The 19335-nt window shown below is 47.9% G+C and overlaps 1 protein-coding gene across 4 annotated transcripts in view; it reads left to right on the forward strand.

Moving 5' to 3' along the window:
* LOC115096380 (tropomyosin alpha-1 chain) overlaps nucleotides 1-19335 on the forward strand; it is a 171129-nt gene that overhangs the window by 140289 nt on the left and 11505 nt on the right. For all 4 annotated transcript variants that reach the window (XM_029610897.1, XM_029610895.1, XM_029610899.1 and 1 more), the window contains 4 exons: nucleotides 1811-1928; nucleotides 2920-2990; nucleotides 12726-12801; nucleotides 18011-18073. In XM_029610897.1, the coding sequence (XP_029466757.1) occupies nucleotides 1811-1928; nucleotides 2920-2990; nucleotides 12726-12801; nucleotides 18011-18073 (328 nt within the window). The remainder of the gene's footprint in view (nucleotides 1-1810; nucleotides 1929-2919; nucleotides 2991-12725; nucleotides 12802-18010; nucleotides 18074-19335) is intronic.

The following is a 19335-nucleotide window of genomic DNA, read 5'->3' on the forward strand; positions in this document are numbered from 1 at the left end:
CTGCCTACTGGGGATATGGGAAGAGCAAGAAATACTGAAGTGTAAAACCTTTGTTAATCAACGTTTGCATGTGGTTTGTCTGACTATTGCATGTTTTCGGAAGACCTGTCCACACATGGATTACGGATATTTTGTGCTAAGTGAAATTGTATTATTGGAACAAATTACATATTTGCTATGTGATAAGAAAAAATGACGGGTTCTTATTGGAACTGGCAGAGGTCCACTTGCTAGATTCCTCAATGCTGTTATGTCTGCTGGCGTTATAAGCTGAGTTGCTTTATACTGTTACTATATGTTTATCGTCTGGCACGCCGATGGCGTGTCAAAATGAAAAGTTTAAAAAAAAATTCACAAACCTCTCTAAATGAGAGAAGACCCATCAGCATGTTCTGAGTTTTTTTTTCCCCACATTATCAAAATCCAGAGGTACAGCTTGTGCAAATGGTATTTTGTTTTTCAGACAGAGAATAAAACTAGGAACTATGTCAAACTCTTCCTTACCTTCCCCAACAAAAAGACACATGCAATTAGAAGAAGCCTCATCAGAAAGGGGGGGGGGAGGGGTGCAATTGTCAGGTTGCCCACATTGGTGCAAACCATGCGGATGCTTTATACTCTGGAACTTAACCTGTGATTTTTGCGCTCGTTTCGAAAGCAAAAATCAATGTGTGCGTCCACTTTGAAAACCATCGCAGGTACAGGATTCCCCGGGGACACTTGCAGCTGCTTTTCCTGTGGGGGGGGGGGGGGAATTTTGATGGCGGAGTGTGCAGGAAGATTTGAAAATGCTGTTTACAAATGTACGTTCCTCCGCCCCCCACCACCAGGGATGCCTCCTCATAAGGCCGAGAGCCAGCTAGGCAAGGCAGGGAAGACAACAAGGCAGGCACAAGGGCAGAGAAGAGCAGCACGCGCTGCAGGAGCTGTTGCCGAGGCATCGACTTGCAGCGCGGCTGGGGTTTAGATACCTGGCCTTGGGACATCATCAGAAGGCGCTGGCTGAAGGGTTCCCCGCCGCCGGCCTTTTAGAGGTGCTGCGCGTGAGCAGGCCAGGAGGCCCTGGCCTGGCGGCAGCGTGTCAGAGCCAGGAAGCAGGGAGGGTGGGTGCAGCCGGTCGCGGGACCTCCATATTCTGAAATCTGGGCCTGCTAGGCATCTTGCTCCAAGGGTTAAGACATCTGCAAAGAGAGAAATATATGATGCGAAGCTCCAGGCTGACAAGGACTGAGAGGGCATCCTATACGCTTTGTACACCATTAAACCAACAATGCTCCAATTTAGCTTCTCTAAAGTCTTGATTTATATGTTTTCAGACTTTGTTATGAAAAATGTTGCCATGCCTCAAATTCTTGCAGATGTTTTTGTTTACTATAATTTTTATTTTTGGTTTTTTGCTACTTTAACAAACAGTTCATGTTTATTCATTGGTTTTTTTTCTTTTTAAACTCATTCATCTCCAAATCACCAGTGATGAGGGAGCTCAACATGGCAGTCTTAGTCCAGTGACTCAAAGGGGAAGGGGGTCTTACAGCCGCTGATGACCGAATCAGGGAAATTAGTTTTGGTCACGTTAACCTGATTCTCTCCAACCACAACAACTTTCCCTTTCAAAGTTCAGTCGTCTTCTGCAAGCTGCAGCATGATCCACACTTTGGGAACAGCTGTGGTAGGATTTAGCAAGACAATGTGAGGCCTGTTTCCCTATCCTGCCTCACTTTTCCCTTCCTGAATGTATATTTTGTTTTACATAAACCAGATTTCTTCTGCAATAGGTGCTATAACAGGGATACTTAACTTCCTTCTGCAGAGGTATGAAAGTGATTGAAAACCGAGCCATGAAAGATGAAGAGAAGATGGAAATTCAGGAGATGCAGCTGAAAGAGGCCAAGCATATTGCTGAGGAAGCTGATCGCAAATACGAAGAGGTATAGGATGCCGAAGGGGCCAGCAAGTGTACCATCTGTACCAGTGTGAATGGTCAGGTGGAAGAGCTGTGAGTGTCGGGGTGGATGAAAGCCAGCGGTGGGACTGAGGACTGTGTTCCCTGGTGTGTGTGTGTGCGGCACTAGCATGCATCCCAGAGCAGACGGACGATTTGGAATGAATGCTGAATCTAACGTTGCCCTGTTTGATCTCAGGTGCTGCTTTTCCCTCCAGTCCCTGGAAGTTGGGCTGCAGTCTAAGCTTGGGCAGAGCGTCTGCCTGCTGCTCAGGTGTCAGGCCCCAGTCTGGTCCCAGGGAGGCCTTTTTAGTCGGCAGTGTGCATTTAGCACACGTGGGCGGGAATGAGAAGGTATTCTTGTTCTGGGTCCAAAAACCAAAATTGGTTATCAAAACAGTTTTACAGTTTGTGTAACGAAAGCAAGGCTGAAAGGAGCCATAAGAGAAACGATGGGGAATGCACAACTCTCGGCCCACTACTATGTGTAGTGGGCATATAACATTTCTGAGCTTTGAGAGGGCAGTTTTCAGAAATGTTCCTGCAGTAACAGAGCCATTTCTAGGGCAAAATTGAGGGCGGAAGATTGCCCTCCCCTTTCTCTGGGTAAAAGTACCTGACCCACAAAGGGTAGGGGGAGGGCAGAGCTGCCTGACATCACCAGGGCTTTCATTTTCAAATTCCCACACTTTGGTTTTTGGCCACAGATTTTTTTTTAAAGGGAAACTTTCTCAAAAGGGATAGGCCTCACAATTTGCTTGTGGGCTTGCAGTTTTTAAAAATTTCCATCCTATGACAATGTTTGGTGAAAAACCTTTTGAGTTCCTCAAAATTTGGAAATGTACTTTGAATGTTGATGCTAGAACAGCATTAAATGTTTGCATCGGTAAAAACCTTGGGAGCTGAAAGGGCTGTCGCTTAATAAAAACCTGTCTTTACAAGGAAGTCTTGGTTTTTTCTTTTTCCCCTCTTCGCAGGTTGCCCGGAAACTGTGCATTCAGGAGAGTGAGCTGGAACGGGCAGAGGAACGGGCTGAAGTTTCAGAACTGTGAGTGACAAACAGTGTGTGCACTCGTATTTGCTGAGAGACGCTGTGAACATACACCTACGAGAGACTGGGGTGGGCAAAATGGCAGGGTGGCTTAGCCACACCAAGGAAGAGTTCAAAGCAGTCTCCAACAGCAAAAAAAACCAGGGCCATTCCTGCATCCAATACTCTTAACATCAGCCAGTTTTAAAAAATGGCTCATCTTGAAGGGCCCCTGATCAACCTACAAGTAAAATGATTTCCCCTTCGAATTGAGTTAAATTTCCCAGACAAAGGCCTTCCAGACTCTTCTCTTCAGACATTAGTTGTGAATTTGTGTGTTTTTTCTTGCCAGAAAAACATCATACGTCACAAATTATACTGAAGTGAAAACGACTTAATTAGAAAGTTGCGGCTCTGACTGCTCTTTAAACTGCCTCTCTGTGGTTTTCCCAGGCCTCCGGTATAGCGGCGTCTGAAAAGGTTTTACAAACTGCTTCTGTGGGCACTGGAAAATGGATTTGCCACTGCAGTGTAGGCAGAGTCACTGGGGGCCCTTGCGGTCCACCGTTTGACTCTTTATGGGGTTCTCTTGCAAATGCGTTCAGGGACAGCATGGAAGCTGCAGTATACACAATTGTCTATGTAAAGTCATTCTTTGGTAAGCCTTCCCAGTCAAAGGTGCTTGCCTTACGTTTTTGGGCTGGAAGATGGCTGATGAGGCCGATCTGAGATCGAGGGACACTGTGGTTGCTTGAGCACAAGGTTTTCAAGAGGAGATGGGTGGCCCCAGGGGATGTGCGTTTGGTCTGTGACATTCTGTTTGCTGCTGGTCCTGATGTTCTGCCGCCATAGGCCCTGATTTTCAAAAGAATTTACATGCTTTAAAAATGGGTTTTACACGGGTAAAGTGCATTTACACGTGTAAGTGGGATTTTGAAAATTGCTACAATATTATGCCATTGGATTGTGCATAAGGATGTTTACGTGTAAGGGCGCTTTACACGCATAAATGGCTTTTGGAAATTGCTATAATAGTAATTCCTCCATAAGGTTTAAAATGCCGAGAGATGGGCGTAGTAGAGTTCCCCTCCATCAGGGGGGAGTGGTCCTGGACTAGTCTCCTGCGAGTTGTTCAGGTCGCACTCCTTCGTATTGGCCTTGATGATGTCCCTGAAGCTCTTTCTCGGACGCCCTCTAGTATCTCTGTGCCAAAAAGGAAGAGAAGTGGCATTTGTTTGATTTTATATTCCGCCTTTCAGGCACTTCAAAGCAGATTACTTTCAGGTATTGTAGTTTTCTGTCCATAAGCAGGCTGACTTATCTATGAAGTGTAGGGCACCAAGTGAACCCACTTCTCCTAGATAGTGGAGCGTTGCCTCCTGAGCCGCCTTAATCTTTTTTTTTTTCATGTCCGAGCTCAGCACCGACGTGGACTCAATCTCGCTTCATTTGTCTTTCGTTCCTTGAACTTTTGTCTACTTTTTTCTCTTCACGGTTGCCTTGCTGTCTCAGCAGCACCCACAACAGCACTTTTAAGTGCTAGAAAAAAAAACAAATTCCTCTTTGTCCATGCAGACCAGTCCAGATGAGTGGGTTATGCTCACCGAACAGCAGGTGGAGACAGAGATCAACAGGTTCACGATCATCAACCCTTAGAGGCACTGACCTCAGCCTGCCAGTGTCTCCAGCAGATGGTAGGCAAGCATCCTCTGCTGTGGGCTGGATAGGCTTCGAGGAATCTCAGTAGGCCATGCCGGAGATAAACGTCAAGTACTCCCTTCCTCTGTTGAGCTTGGCCCTAGATCCCAGTGGATTTAATTTTAGGCAGCACCTGTAGTGAAAGACTATCTGCTTTCTACAGTCGAGCAATGCCAGGACCCTGGAGGTTTTCCACCTTGACTGGTGAGCACCTTTCTGTCTCTTAAAAAAAAAAAAGAGGACAAGGAACTGCTGACAGGAAACAGCCTGCGGTGGGTGCAGAGCCTCAGTGGAAGCTCCGAGGGCAGCGGCTCTGCCACAGATGCTGCTCCTCTTCTGCATGCAGGCCGAAGCTGCTCCTCCTTCCTGCCCGGGCAGGCAGAAGGAGGCACCTGGAGGTTTGGAGGAGACCTTTTTCCCTTGGCCCCACCGATCTTCCTGCTGTGCACAGCCAGGCACGTGCGCAGCTTAGAGGGAGCAGTGGCGGGCACGCAGCATAGGGACCCAGCACGCTTCCCTGCTCGGCAGCCGCATGGGCCTCCGTATGTCAGCCATCAGCACCCCCCTATTGCCCTGCAAGTGCCAGATAAACCTGATCTATTTCCTCTTACTCCCAGGAATAGCAATGGCTTTCTTTGGCCCTCATGTCCAAACCTCTTTTTTAAACCCTGCTATGCTTGTTGCCCTGACCACATCCTCCGGTAACAGATTCCACAGCTTGATAGTGCGCTGAAAATTGCTGTCATTTAATAAGATCTGAAAGTCTGTGTATGTGCGTTTTGTACTGCAAATTGTTCAAGTTGTGTATTTGTAGTGATTCAGATTGGATTAATACAAATATTAAAAAAAAAAAAATATATTTGATTCATTCAATTTTTGTAATCCTCTAGATTGTTGAACCGAACGTGCCACATTTAGCATGTATAACCAAATAAGCAACAGCAATAAAACCATTGACCTTACATGGTATATAAAATCTAATTTAGAAATGAAAAATATCTAAACTCAGTACCATCCATAAACGTTTCCCAGATTATTGTTTACCAACCAGTGTGCTTTCATACCTGATCAGATGTGCCACGGAAAAGTCACCCCTGCCTGCTGCTCGGATTCAGCCCTGCACCTGGACTTGTGCTCTCAGCAGCTCCCAGCAATAAGAGACCCCAGCAGAGGCTCCTAAACTTGCAAGAACTCCTTTCTGAGAACCTCTTCCAAGCGGCAGCGCGAGCTCTGCAGCACGCAGGATGTAGATAGCTGGGACCTGCTTTCTATAACACGCACATTGCACCGCCGCGTCTTCCGCTTCTTTGACTCCTTTCAGCCTTGGTCTTATCCCCGGGCTCCCTGAGACAGGGAGAGCGTGCCCTGAGCACTAGCTGTGACGGGCTTTCGGCGTTGGGAGCGGCAGCCAAGGTAAATAACCTATCGGCTGCCCCACACCACACTGATTTTTCCCTATAGAGGGATCTGGTCTATTGGGCTGGGTTCAGGTATGTCTTCACCACTCCTCGCTCCCTTTGTTTTAAGATTTGCAAGAGACTGGTAGGAAAGCACGGAGAGTCCCATCTCTTCTTTTTGGCCATTAGGGTCCTCTTCAGTTCACACTGCCTGCAACATGGAGGTTGGTGTGCCACTCGACATTTGTGTTAATGTTTGTTAGGTGTGCCTTGGACACGAAAAGGATTAGGAAACATTGCCCCCTGATCAGCGATCAGAGTAACAGATTATGAAAACAAATAGGTGTGAAGCTTGCTGGGCAGACTGGATGGGCCGTTTGGTCTTCTTCTGCCATCGTTTCTATGTTTCTTTGTTATCCTCCTCCTGATTTTATAAACTTCTATCCTGTCCCCTCTCAACCCTCTGGTTTCCAAGCTGAAGAGCCCCAGCCTTCGTAGTCTCCTCATAGGAGAGCCGTTCCATTCCCTTCATCGTTTCCGTTGTCCTGCTTTTCACGTTTTTCCAATTCTGCTAACTCTTTTGAAAAGGGGGGGCCAGAACAGCACCCAGCACTCAAGGTGCAGTTACCCCATGAACAGATACAGAGGCAGTATGGTATTTTTCATTTTATTGTCCATTTTCCTAGCGTGTAGCAGATGGACTCAGGACCAATGGGTATAGTGTACTCCTGCTAGCAGTTGGAGACGGATCAGATTTCAATCTGACGTCAGCCCCTAGTACATATACCCCTGCAGGAAGTGCAGTTCTTCAGTATTTTCCGTCTCCATAGCAGTTAGGGACTATCTGCACGCTCTCACAGCGTTAGAACCAAATTCAAAGAAGAAAACCAAATTTTAAAGGAAAAACCTACCTGAAGTCGAGCCCCGCTCTCCTGCGGTGATACCCTCGGGTCCCTCCCCCAGTTGAGATTCCCAAGGTGATTTCCGTGGTCCCTCGGAGGTGAGAGCCTCGGTCCGGCGGCCAAATCGCAGCGAGGACCTAGCCCCCGATCTTGGGCGTGGCTGAGAGGCAGCGGGTGCACCCTCGAGCGCGGCGGTGAAGGTATTTGCCCCCTCTCCCCCCCGCCCCCCCCCCCCCACCCCACAGCCGGGAAGCGCCGAAGACAAGGTAAGGTAGAAATCTTCAGCATAGACTCTGGTCTCTGAGGTTCGAGGAGTCGCACAGGTCGCCGGCCGGGACCTGTGCTGCCGGGTTGATCCACCCTAGCAGGGCCAGGCCCCGGTTAGTATCAAGGGTCCTCCCACGTGGAGACCCTCCGAGCTGGTCGCCATATTGCCCGCGAGATCGCTGTCGCCATACTGCTAGCAGGAGCACACTATACCCATTGGTCCTCAGTCCATCTGTCTACACTAAGGAAAACAAAGTTATCAGGTCAGTAATTTCTCCATTCCTTGTCAGATCTGTCCTAACATTCTCTTTGTTTTCCACACACGAGCCGAGGATTTCAATGTATTGTCCACCACAAGGAGTTCACCATCCTTTCCCGGCGGGTGACTCCTCAGCATTGTGTACCATTGCTTTGCACTTTTCCACATTTAAATTTCCTCTGCCATTCAGATGTTCAGTCTCCTGGTCTCACAAGGTCCTTCTGCCATTTCCCCCCCCCCCCCCCCCCCCCACCTAATCTGCTGCGGTTCTGACAACTTCAAATAATTTTGTATCGCCTGCAGATTTAATCACCTCACGTGTGGCTCCCTTTTCCAGATCATTTCTGCATATGTTAAACAGCACAGGTCCCAGTACCGATCCCTCTGGTACTCCACTAACAATCTTTCTCCATTTGGAAAACGGACCATTTAGTCCTACCCTCTGTTTCCAGCCTTTTAACCAATTACCAATCCACAAAGGGTCATTTATTTATTATGAAATTCCTTATTAAATTTACATACATAACCAAAAAATAAAACACATGCAATCATTTTAAATTAAACACAAAACATTAAAAACAACCTAAAATCAATAACATTACCTCCTGTCCCATGATTTTTTAATTTCATGGGACTTTGTCCAATGCCTTCTGAAAATCCAAATACGCTATGTCAACTGGCTCTCTTTTATCTGTTTGTTTACACCTTCAGAAAAATGTACAAGATTGATAAGGCAAGAGTTCCCTTTGCTAAAACCATGTTGACTCTTCCCCATTTAGCCATGTCTGTCTGTATGGCCAGTGATTTTGTTTCTAAGAATGGCTTCTACCATTCTGCTCAGCACCAACATCAGGCTCACTGGTCTACAGTTTCCCAGATAAAACTTTGATGCAATTATGAATTGCAGCATATGAAATAATTATAAATTTACCTCTGGAGACCTTTTCAAAAACCGGTGTCACATTGGCCCACCTTCCGGTCTTCAGGCTTTGTGGCTGCTTTAAACAGTAGCTTGCAGATTTAGTAACAGGCTTTCAAATTCTTTAGGACCCTGGGGTAGAAGCCATCCAGTCCTGGTGATTTTATCAGTATCAAAAGCAACTATATCTCACCCCTCATTCACTGACAGCCTTTCTGAAAAGCCAGGCTTTTAACTCTCATGGAAGGGACAAGTAGTCCTCATAAACCCTGGCTTCTGAGGGCAGTGTATTCCACATAACTGGATTGGCACAGCTAAATGCCCTTTCCTAGGCTGAGGTCATGTGTGCTGACTTTGGCAAAGGGATAACAGTGAAGTGTGCAGTTTTGGATGTAGCCTGCTAAGCAGGAGTAGATAATCCAAACCAATCTCTCTCTGATAGATTTAAAAGCCAGGCAGATGATTTTAAAAATAATGGAGGTAACTTTGAAAAGAATGCATACGGGTAACCGAGATACCGCCGGGCGGGTGCACATGTATGTGCTTATGCCAGCTCGTGCCCACATACACAGGCATTTTATAATATACGCACGTACAAGCACGCCTGGTATAAAATAGGCTTGTATGTGCGTACGTTTTCGCACAATTTTATATAGATGCGTGCATGTGTGCGCAAATGCCTCCTCTACCGTGTAAGCAGGAGGGTTTATAGTAGATGCACGCGCCAACGCAATTATCAGTTTCCCCAGTTCGTTCCCGGTTTGCCCAGTCCTGGAATGCCCGTGCCCCACCAGACCACACCCACAGCCCTCTCCATTTTTGCACCTTTGTGCGTGTGTGTACCAGGAGATATGTGCGTACACGGGAGGCTTTTAAAATCCACTTGGTGCGCGCCAGCCACCCGTACTCGCATACCTCCTGTTTTTACATGCGACGGGCTTTTAAAATTCACCCCATGTGCTGTCAAACTAGACTTCAAAAATTGCTACTTTTAAGCGTGTAATTCTTTTTTTGAAATTTTAATGAATTTTCAAAAGGATTTGCATGCATAAGTGAACCTTTGAAAATTATTATGTTATGTGCTACTTTTATGCGTGTACATCCTTTCGAAATATGTTGGCCTGCTGGGAATCAGTGAAGTTTGTTCAGATTGGGGAAATAATAGTCCTGTACTTTGTCCAGAAATAATTCTTGATGGAAAATTTTGAATTAATCGTAATTGAAACCAGTGCAAGTGTTTTGAAATTCCCATCAGAATGCAGTTGGAAGAATCCAATCTTGTAAATGCACTTGAACGCTTGCCTTTGGCTGGTCAGAACCCAGAAAGCCACTAACCTGTTTGTGGATCTGCTGGACAATCGTCCAAGCACGCCAAGACTCCTGATTTGAGTCGACCGTGAGCTGTCACCGTTCGATAAGTTTGTTTTGATCATCCGTACTGATCCAAAGGACCCCTCAGTCTTTATTCTGATTCAAGATGATTTCAGGCACTTTAAAGCAGATGACATTCAGTTAAAGGCCTATCCCCGGGAAGGGGAGGGGCTCACAGTTGGAGGCAGTGGAGGGTGAAGTGACTTGGCCCAAGGTCACAAGGAGCGGCCATGGGATTTGAGTACTGACTTCCCTGGGTTGCAGCCCGCTGCTCCAAACACGTGCTAGTCCTCCACTCTCAAGTCAAATCGGCTGTCAACTTAGACGAGCTCTGAGTCTTTGTAAGTCCTGTCCAAATTCCAGAGGCAGATAGAGTTGTACTCCTGTGTATAAAAAAAAAATACTGACACGAAAATCATTGGATTAATTGACCTAGTGGCAGCCACTGCAGATTGAAAAAAAAAAAATATGCTGGCGCTTTGAAGGACCTCAGACTGTACTGGGAAATTATGTAAAATACCGCCTAGAAGGCAAGAAAAACAAAATAAAAAAATGCTGTACTTGGTGAGAACCAAAACCCTTCAGCTTCCCCATCCTGAGCAATAAATCTTCAGCGCTCACTTGCATTTGCTTCCTAGGGGTGAACAGGTTGATCCGGGGACCGTGCGTGGTCCTCCAGCCAAAGCAGGAAGAGGCTAGGAGCTCCCGCCCTGGCCTTTCCGCGATCGGTGGGCTGCCCATGCAGACAGGATGCTGGTGGAGAGAAATAAAAATATTTTCTTCACCACAGAGAGAGGAACGTGAGGGTTACTACAGAAAGACTCAGAGAGAGTCAGGAAGCTCTGAGTCAGTGCGTGGCAGGCACACCCCGAGCCCCTTTTAACCCTGACATGATATCCGAGCCAGCTCACAATTATGTGAAACTGCCAGTCAGGAGTGGCATCGGCAGGAAAGGAAAGAGAAGAGAGCCACAGGTCAAGTGTGGGGTGAGGAGAAACGGAGGACAGCAGAAGCACAGCGATGTGACAAGATAGCAGGGAATTAAGCTCCTCGCTGTGATTTGTGATCTGCGAGGGACACCTTGTGGGGAGGTGGATAAATGAAAAAAACCAAAACACTTTTTTTTTTTTGCTCTGTATTGGAAACCTAAAAAGGTACAACAGCATATTTTTTTTTAAGTGTTGCATTAACAGCAGGGACAGCAGGCAGAAAACCAAACAGGCTTCCAGTCTTTCTGCGAGCACACCTACCCCAGTGCCTTCCTTCTACGGCTTGTCCTTGCCTCTCCTCTCGTATCCCTCCCCAAACCCTTCATCGGGGGGGGGGGGGGGGGGGGGGGCGGGCTGCTCTTATTTTGTGCCCTCTCCCAGCTTCGCACTGCCCACTTTGGCGTGTGTGCCTGGAGAGGCCTTCCCGAGGCGTTGCGTCGTGCTCCCTTGCCGGCTGCGGTCGGGGCCTTTAAGGAATTCAGTGGATCCCCCGGCCCATAGGCGTTGCTACCGGGCGGCGAGTGGCACCCCGATTTTATACACCGGATCGGGCAGGGAGAAGCCAGTCCTGCCTCTGCCCAAGGGTCCGCAGGCGTAACAATTAGCAGATAGGTGTAATTTGTAGCTTAACGAGGCATTAGCACGAGTATTCTCTGGGCAGCAAAACTGATTTTATTATGATAGATACTTTGGAATAAGTTTTCCCTTCCTCCCCCCCCCCCCTCCAATTTGAGAACTTAACTCTTAGGCAGGTGATTTTCAAAAGGGTTTACCTGCATAAGACTGGGTTTTTGAAACCTGCCACGCGATGCTCCTTTTATGCTCCTGAAAGGTGAATTTTAAAAGCCTGGCGTGCGCGTCGTTTAAGGGACGCGCGAATATTTTCGGGCTCGTGCACGACCGAGTGGATTTTGAAAGCCACCGAGACGCCCGCGTCTCTCGGAAATGTTCAAGGGCGGGGGGCGGGGCCCGAGATGTGCGCACGGCAAGGGCTCCTGCCGCGTAACATTACTTCTGCTGTGCCTGACGTGGAAGCGATAAAATAAAACCAGGCAGGTCAGCGGGGTTTTAAGGCTTGGGGGTTTGGAAGACCTCTCTCTTAACTGGGCAAATTGGGATTGAACTGGTTTTAATGGCGTCGGCGCGTGCCCCTTTTAAAATCCCCCCTCCCCACTTACGTGCTCGAAGTGGCATTTTTTAATCGCAGGCGTGCGCGCACAGGGCCGGAGGAAGCAGTAGGCGAGCTGGGCCTGGACCTGGGGGGCACGAGCGGCAGCAAAGAGGAGTGGGGATTCGAATCTCCACTCCTTTGCCGCCGCCACTCGTGAGTGGTGGGGGAGGGGTCGGCACGACGGGGCGGGGGGGAGGGCAGTGCAAGGCAGAAGGTGCCTAGGGCGCCTAATCCCTCTGCACCGGCCCTGGGCGCACATGTGTGCGCGGCCAGCCAGTTTTATAATGCGGCATGTAAGTTTTTTTTAAATAAAATGACCACATCTCTGGTCGTGGGCTGACGCAGGACATGCACGTGTGCGTCCGCGAGCCAGTTTTACAATTCACCTTTTACTCTCTCACGGGGGGTCTTACTAATGTGCTATATAAATTTCCTTTTCTGTTTTGATATTTTTCATAGTAATGCCCCAGAAGTCCCACTTACTGTTCGATACTGATGTTTCTGCACGAATATTAAGACACGTAAAACTAAGTGCTTCCCAATAAAACACAGATCACGTGAAAATGCTGTACTTAGTATGGACGCGTGCTATAATAACTTTATGATTAGCATAAAAATGGTTTCCACTTAGTTTTTAAAGCCTCATCATTTTTTCTTCTTAGTATTTGATGAAATAGTAATTAATGCAAAATATTGTGGCACATGCAGTAATAACTTCAGACATTTGGGGCATGGATGTTTACTTCCACTCTTTTTGTGTGTGTGTGTGTGTGTGTATAGTAAGGCCAGTGACCTTGAAGAAGAACTGAAGAATGTCACCAACAATCTGAAGTCCCTGGAGGCCCAGTCAGAAAAGGTTGGTGGAATGCATAATTGGCCCTTTTAATCTCGAAAAATATAAACCTTCCTGTATCTTGCCTTCTGTGCTCAAAATAATAATAAATGTGGTCTGTGAAACAGAATAGTCAAGGATTATGCCACACGCGGTTTTGAAGGCAACTTGTGGAGATGAGACCCGGTTTGTATATACGTTCTTGGCGATGATTTTCAAACCATGTCGGCGCAGCGTCTTCCTTGAGGGCCACACTTGTGTCTTTTATGTACAGAATGTCCTCCATGAACGTTCGTCACATTTATTTATTTATTTGCATTCACATAATCCCAGTCCCTGGGCTCTTCATGAAAACCTGAGCTGAGAAGCCCCTGGGTTTATAGAATAAGGTGATCTGATGCTGGCATATTCAGAGTATAAAGAAAGTAAAATTGAAGCAGCTGGTGAAGGAATAAAGAACTCAGCTTTGTTCACGTGGGTGGTCAGAGATGGGCGAAACTGCATCCCTCCCCAAGCACCGTGTCATTCAAAAGCAAACTTTCTGAAAAAGTTATTTACTTCTCAGTCTTTTGGCTATGAACCAAGTGCAGGGTCTGAGCTATCAGTTGATGATTGCCCCTTCTTGGCCTTTGTGGTTGAGATTGAGAAACCCATACAATATGATGAGATTAAGAATTTGCCACCCGGAGGACCTAAGATGGCCGCACGCAAAAGCGAGTAGCTCAGACTCTCTCCTAGTTTCTCATTTTCTTCGTAGCAGAACTTTAAAATATTTACCTCGCTAATGGGCAAGAGGAAAGGAAGGCCCAGAGTGTTCCCTGAAGCCTCGGAGGGAACTCCTCTTCAGGGCCCGATGGACCAACATGTAGTGTGGAGCCAGGAGCCCTCGTTGAGCTCCGAGAATGTGTCCTTGGGCAATCAGCAGAGAGGTCCTCCTTCGCTGATGACCCCGGACTTGGATTCATCTTTTTCTCCGGAGCAGAGTCGGCCCCCCCCGCGGGAGGTGCTGATGTGTTCAGTATGTTCCCGACGCACCCCGCTGATGGTCAGCAGCCGGCAGTGTTGGCGTCGGGTGGAGCCAGTTTGGAGGAACAAACTGAGGGAGCTGGTTGCCGGCTGGGTAAGGAAAGAGAACGTCTGTCGGCTATTTCCCCAATATCTTCAACGGCTGGACCTTTTACAAGGGTTACATCAGAGATATCTGTTTCTTTAGTTAAACCTGCAAATATTACTCTGGATATAATTTGGGAAGCAATTGCTAGCCTGTCTAATCAGGTTTCATAGCTACTTTCTTAATATCGGGACTTTTCAAATTCCTCAAATGTTTCCCAGTCTCAAATAGTAGAAATAAAATCTCAAGTTAACCTATTTACAATCCAGATGATAGCTGAGTTAGTCACTGATCACTGAGGTTCAGAAGCTACCAATCTGCCACTTGCAGCCACCCTCAGATGGGGTAGGCCTCCATGGTAATCAACAGAGGGACCCCAGCAAAAACAGTCCAATGATCGCTGCTGCTGTCCCCCGGGAGATGCACAGATTCAAAAGAATTGAGGCTCCAGTTCGGTGATAAACCTGCAAGGGATGGAGCCCCTGGGGCTTCCCCACAAAGGGGATTTCTAACATGGGAGGGGTCAAAAGACATTCCTCTTCTGAGGAAGGAGAAGACTCCTGACCCTATCCCTCCTGGTATCCACTCCCATAGGAGTCCAACCAGGGACGCAGTCTTAGGTCAGTCCTGTAACTGCGACACACAATCTGTTGTGCTCACCACGAGAGAAACACACATTCACTCCTCAGTAGAAGGCAACTGGAAGTCTAGTGCCCTCTGCTATAAAAACATGCTGACCAGTACTCATACAGTGGTATCCCATCCTATGGATGACAGCATTTCTACGAACCCACTCGCCGTGCTTGTGGGTAGAATCCTACGGCACAACACCACCTGTTAGAGTCGGTGGCTGCGTGCTGCCAAAAAATAGTGTGGGATGGCGCCTTCTTGCCAATGTTCCCTAGCACCTTATGGTGCAGAACAGACGAGGAGGCTGGTACCTTGATGCTCGATGGCTGAACCCTGGCATGGCTGCGTACTGTACAGATAGAGAGTGTCGCCTGCCTACACCTGAGGCGCTTGGAACAGATGGCCCCTGCCGTACCTGATCACACATGTGCTCCACTGTGGCACTAACTCTCAATAGAGTGAATAGGAACAGTGTGCCGACAGCTCCCCAGTACCACTGGGGCTCTGATTATGGCATGGTGGTGTTGGTGTTCTATGGGATTGCACCCATGGTACCCCCAGTACCTGATAATGCTCCAAAAGGCTGCATCAGGAATGGCTCACAGCCATTTCCCTCATGGCAGCAGCGGAGTCCATAGTGACCAATGCCCCTGGTACTCTGCGGTCATGTCCTGTGGCATCTGACCACGTCCACTGATGCCCACCTTGGTGATGGCACCCATAGGGCCCATAGCGTTATCGCGCTCACTGACAATGGATTGCATCAATGGCACCAAATAATGCTGCACCCAGGGCTTCGACGATGTTTGACTGTGTCTTGGATCAGTTCAGTATATGGTGCCATCCCCGGCGCCACAGGTGCCTGCGGACATCGACAGTCTGGTGGCATTAATAAGACCCAATCACTGAAGGCATCGATAGACCAGCGGGACTGATGATGCCAGGGGAGCCTGCAGGTAGAGGCTCTGCAGCCCCAACATGCCTTTTCGGTTCCCAAATGAACCGATGGCTGCTGCCACCATCGACTGTTCCCCTCTGCTCACCTACATGTTCGAGGGCGATGATGCTGCAAGCTCGATGGCGTCGCTCACCAGCAACTATGGCTGACGATAGCCTCGCTAGCACTCAATAGCATTGATGATGCACAAAGCCAGGCGGGGCCTCAAATGCCCCCGGACCCAGCGGCTCAGAGCCCCCGAGATTATCGGCATCCATGGTGCCAGATAGCCATAAGCCAGAGATGGGACAGCTCGATGCCCCTCTATACCCTGTCTGGATACAGCAAAGGAACCTCGAGGGCACTGCAATACTGCGCCTGGATGCCTCTGTGCTCCAGGCTGCCTTGAGTAGATGGCGGCCCCAGTGCTCGACAGCACCAAGTCCATCCAAGGCCAAAACCCCTGTTGCTGGAGAGCTTCAGTAGCACTCAAGGGCTCTCAGGTCCTGGCGCTCACTGGCGATTCCAGTGCCTTGCTGATGATTCTCTACGTCATTGAGAGCGGCAACAAATGGCATCGCTGGCTAACTTGCTTGATGGGCCTCTATGGCGGCCCTGCATCTCTATTTTATCAAGGGTTTGATGGTATCGAGGCAGCTCTGCACCGGGATGGCCTCTTGGGTGGCCATGGCAACAAGGCTACATATCTCTACGACCCATGCACACACTTCAGTAAGATTGAGGGCTTTGATGGCCTTGAGGACAACTCTGATTGTCGTTGAAGGGGGACCATGGCGCTCAATAGCAGTTCTGGTCCCCAACACTAGATGTTGGTGCCACTACTCCGCCACATCGAGGCCCAAGGTGCTCGATAACTCCAGTGCATCAAGTCCTCAGATGCCTAAGGCACTTAAGTCATCGAGGGCGGTCCCCAGGCTCAGCGGCCTTCACGGATCACCGATGGACTGCATTCTGTTAGTCTTGCTAGCACCTGACAAAGGTATAAAAAAACAAAATAGAGCAAGGAGAGGGTACAGATATCAAACTGCAGGTGCAGAATTTATTTAATAAGGGATAGTATTAGACTCTGTCAAGCTGCACAGCGACCAAGGCCCACCATGCTACTGGCAGGACAGTGGGGAAAAAAGAGGAAGAAAGGAAAAGAAAAAAAATAAAACTACCTAAGGTAAGGGAAAGAAAAACAGCTGCAGCTCTAGAAAAAAAACACTTACAAAAACTGCGAGGAGAGAGCAAAGCTGAATACGTGACTCCCGTGACCACACAGTCCGTGGGGGGGAAAAAAGAGACTGAGGAACTCTGCCTAGGGGACAGGGTGATGACTATGGCTGCACATGCTCAGTAGGGCATGTTTGAAAGTTCTAGAATCTTTGAGATCAACATTCCGGACCGGGGCTCCATCTGACTATGTCACTCGTGTGTGTGTGCGTGTATGGACTCCCAACCTGCTTGTTCTTGGAGAATTTCCTTTCCTGTAAGGAGGGCAGGCTAATCCACAGCCCGCCCTCGGCTGCCTATTTACGTTTAGCTTGTTCCTTCTGGCAGGCGACGCAAGCCATTATTCTGTTCGTTCACTGAAGGACTTGTAAACGGCATGACCGGCCTCTGAGCTGTGTATTCCTGATTGGGTTTCCTGTTAATGATCCTGTTCTTGTATAACCAGTTTGTCCACAGTTTGGCTTTTCCCTGAGAATACTGGCGGGCTGATGTGTTGGGCCGGGACTCTATGTCCGTGACGTCAGCTTTTGCTCCATCTCCATCTGCTGGCAGAGGGGCATAATCCACTGGCGAGGATTAGCCTGCCCTCCTTAGAGGAAAGGCAATTATCAGGCAATTTCTGCTGATGGGGAGAATTTATTGTTTTTCAGCCCCTGTTTTTTATTCAGAGAAGCAAAATATTATGAGGTTGATATTCAAAAGCCATTTAGACGGAGAGCTGAAAAGTCATCCGTTTAAATGGCTTTCTCAGCTACACTCGGCATTTATCCAGCTAATAACGTAAGCCTCTAGAATTTAGCCGCATAAGTTGGGGACATAACTGGGAGAGATGAGTTAGCTGGCTAAGTTAATGGGCTGACCCCGATATTCGGAGTTAGCTGAATTAGTTTATCCGGCTAACTTTGCTCTCCAGATTGTGTCTGAATATAGAGCTCAGGGTGTTTCCAGATGGCCATGGCGCAGGCCCTCACACTTTTTTCTCTCTGAACTCAGTGACTGAATGAGAAAGGTATCCAGCCCTAACTTTTATATTTGCTGGACATAGGCAGAATGGTATTTCTGAAAGCTTAGAAAATGTTTCGAGGGGGGGTTTTTTGTGTGTGTGTGTGTGTGTGTAAGACCTGTTACTCATAATTCCCCATATCCTACAGTATTGCTTCATCGGTGCCTACTATGTGCTAAGCTTCCAGGTCACGAGCACCCTGGCGCAAAGAAACTTTTGCGGGGGAAGGACTCTAATATCGCGTTGAACCAAGCAACCCCAGTTCTAGGAGTCTTCACACAGTGGTACTAAATCTGTGCTTAACATTGCTTTTCAGTACTCTGAAAAAGAAGATAAATATGAAGAAGAAATCAAACTCCTTTCGGATAAATTGAAAGAGGTGAGATCTTAGCTTTTGTGCAGGTAAACACACATCTATTTGAAAATACAGTTTCCACTTGTTTTCCAGTCCCGCCCCCAATGTGGGATGAACGCCTCTTCCTCACTCCAGATGGTGGGGACAGCATGTACTGGTTCAGCCATTATTATTATTTTTTTTGGGGGGGGGCGCGCTGGCGGGAGCGTGGAGAGGAGAAACTGTTTTTAAAATTGGCATTCTACAGATGTTTACCCCCACATACATGTCTTATGAAAACTCGCCCTCTAACTGTTGCTATAGAAATCAGTTCCTCTTGTAGACACAGGTGAGAGAGAATCGTTTGAGGCTGGAAAGTGTAGCGTCTTTGGTTGCCCTTATGGTAAAGCTAGGCTCAAATGTCAGCAAATTGGTTTGGTAGCTTGAGAGTCAGAAAGGAGATTTGATTTGGATTTATTTTCTCACCTTTACAAATATGGAGTTAAAGCAAGGTACAGTTGGTAGGTCCTAGGTTGACGACCATGAACATGGCAATGACAGAACTTGATGACTTTGGGTGTTTAATAATCCTAATTCTAATTCAGAAACAAATTGCAGATGAATCGAAATGATATCGGGGTGGGGGGGTGGAAGCTCCAAATACAGAGGACAAGTTTGGGAAGTGGAACATTTTAACTAGGAGAAGAGAAGGCCGAGGATGGAACACAGGCCCCCAAGGAAGAATAGAGAGGGCAGTTTTCAGTCAGCTAAAATGACCAGACTGAATAATATGAAGACACCTTTGGGACCAGCCTTGCCCCCTCACGCCTGTCCTCTGACATTCATAAATGATCAATGTGCACACGCCTGATTGGGAGGTCAAAGGCTGCAGCTTTATTACAATCCAGTACATGAGCAAAATAACAGTAGTCATACGTAACCTGAAGTATTCTGTCCCTGGTGGGATAACTGCTATAATAACCCAGCAAGTTAACCCTACCCCAGGTCACTTGACCTGTAGACCACGTGACGGCAGGCCCCTGCCTAAGCCAGCAAGGAGCCAGTCCTCCACGGGGCTGAACCCAGACCCCACAGCACGTCCTAACCCTGGAAGACCTCAAACCATACCAAGCTTACATTTCCCCACCCGCTATGACAAACATCTTTTAAACAGATAATGACAAAAGCGCACCTAACACAGCGAATAACAAAAAAAAAAACTGAGAGGGGCAGGAGAAGGAGCACTGGTATTGCTCAGAGATAGAGAACCCATGGGAGGAGCCAAATTCAAATCTGGCTCCTCGTGC

The sequence above is a fragment of the Rhinatrema bivittatum genome, chromosome 8 (genome assembly GCF_901001135.1).
Source record: "Rhinatrema bivittatum chromosome 8, aRhiBiv1.1, whole genome shotgun sequence".
Taxonomy (NCBI): domain Eukaryota; kingdom Metazoa; phylum Chordata; class Amphibia; order Gymnophiona; family Rhinatrematidae; genus Rhinatrema; species Rhinatrema bivittatum.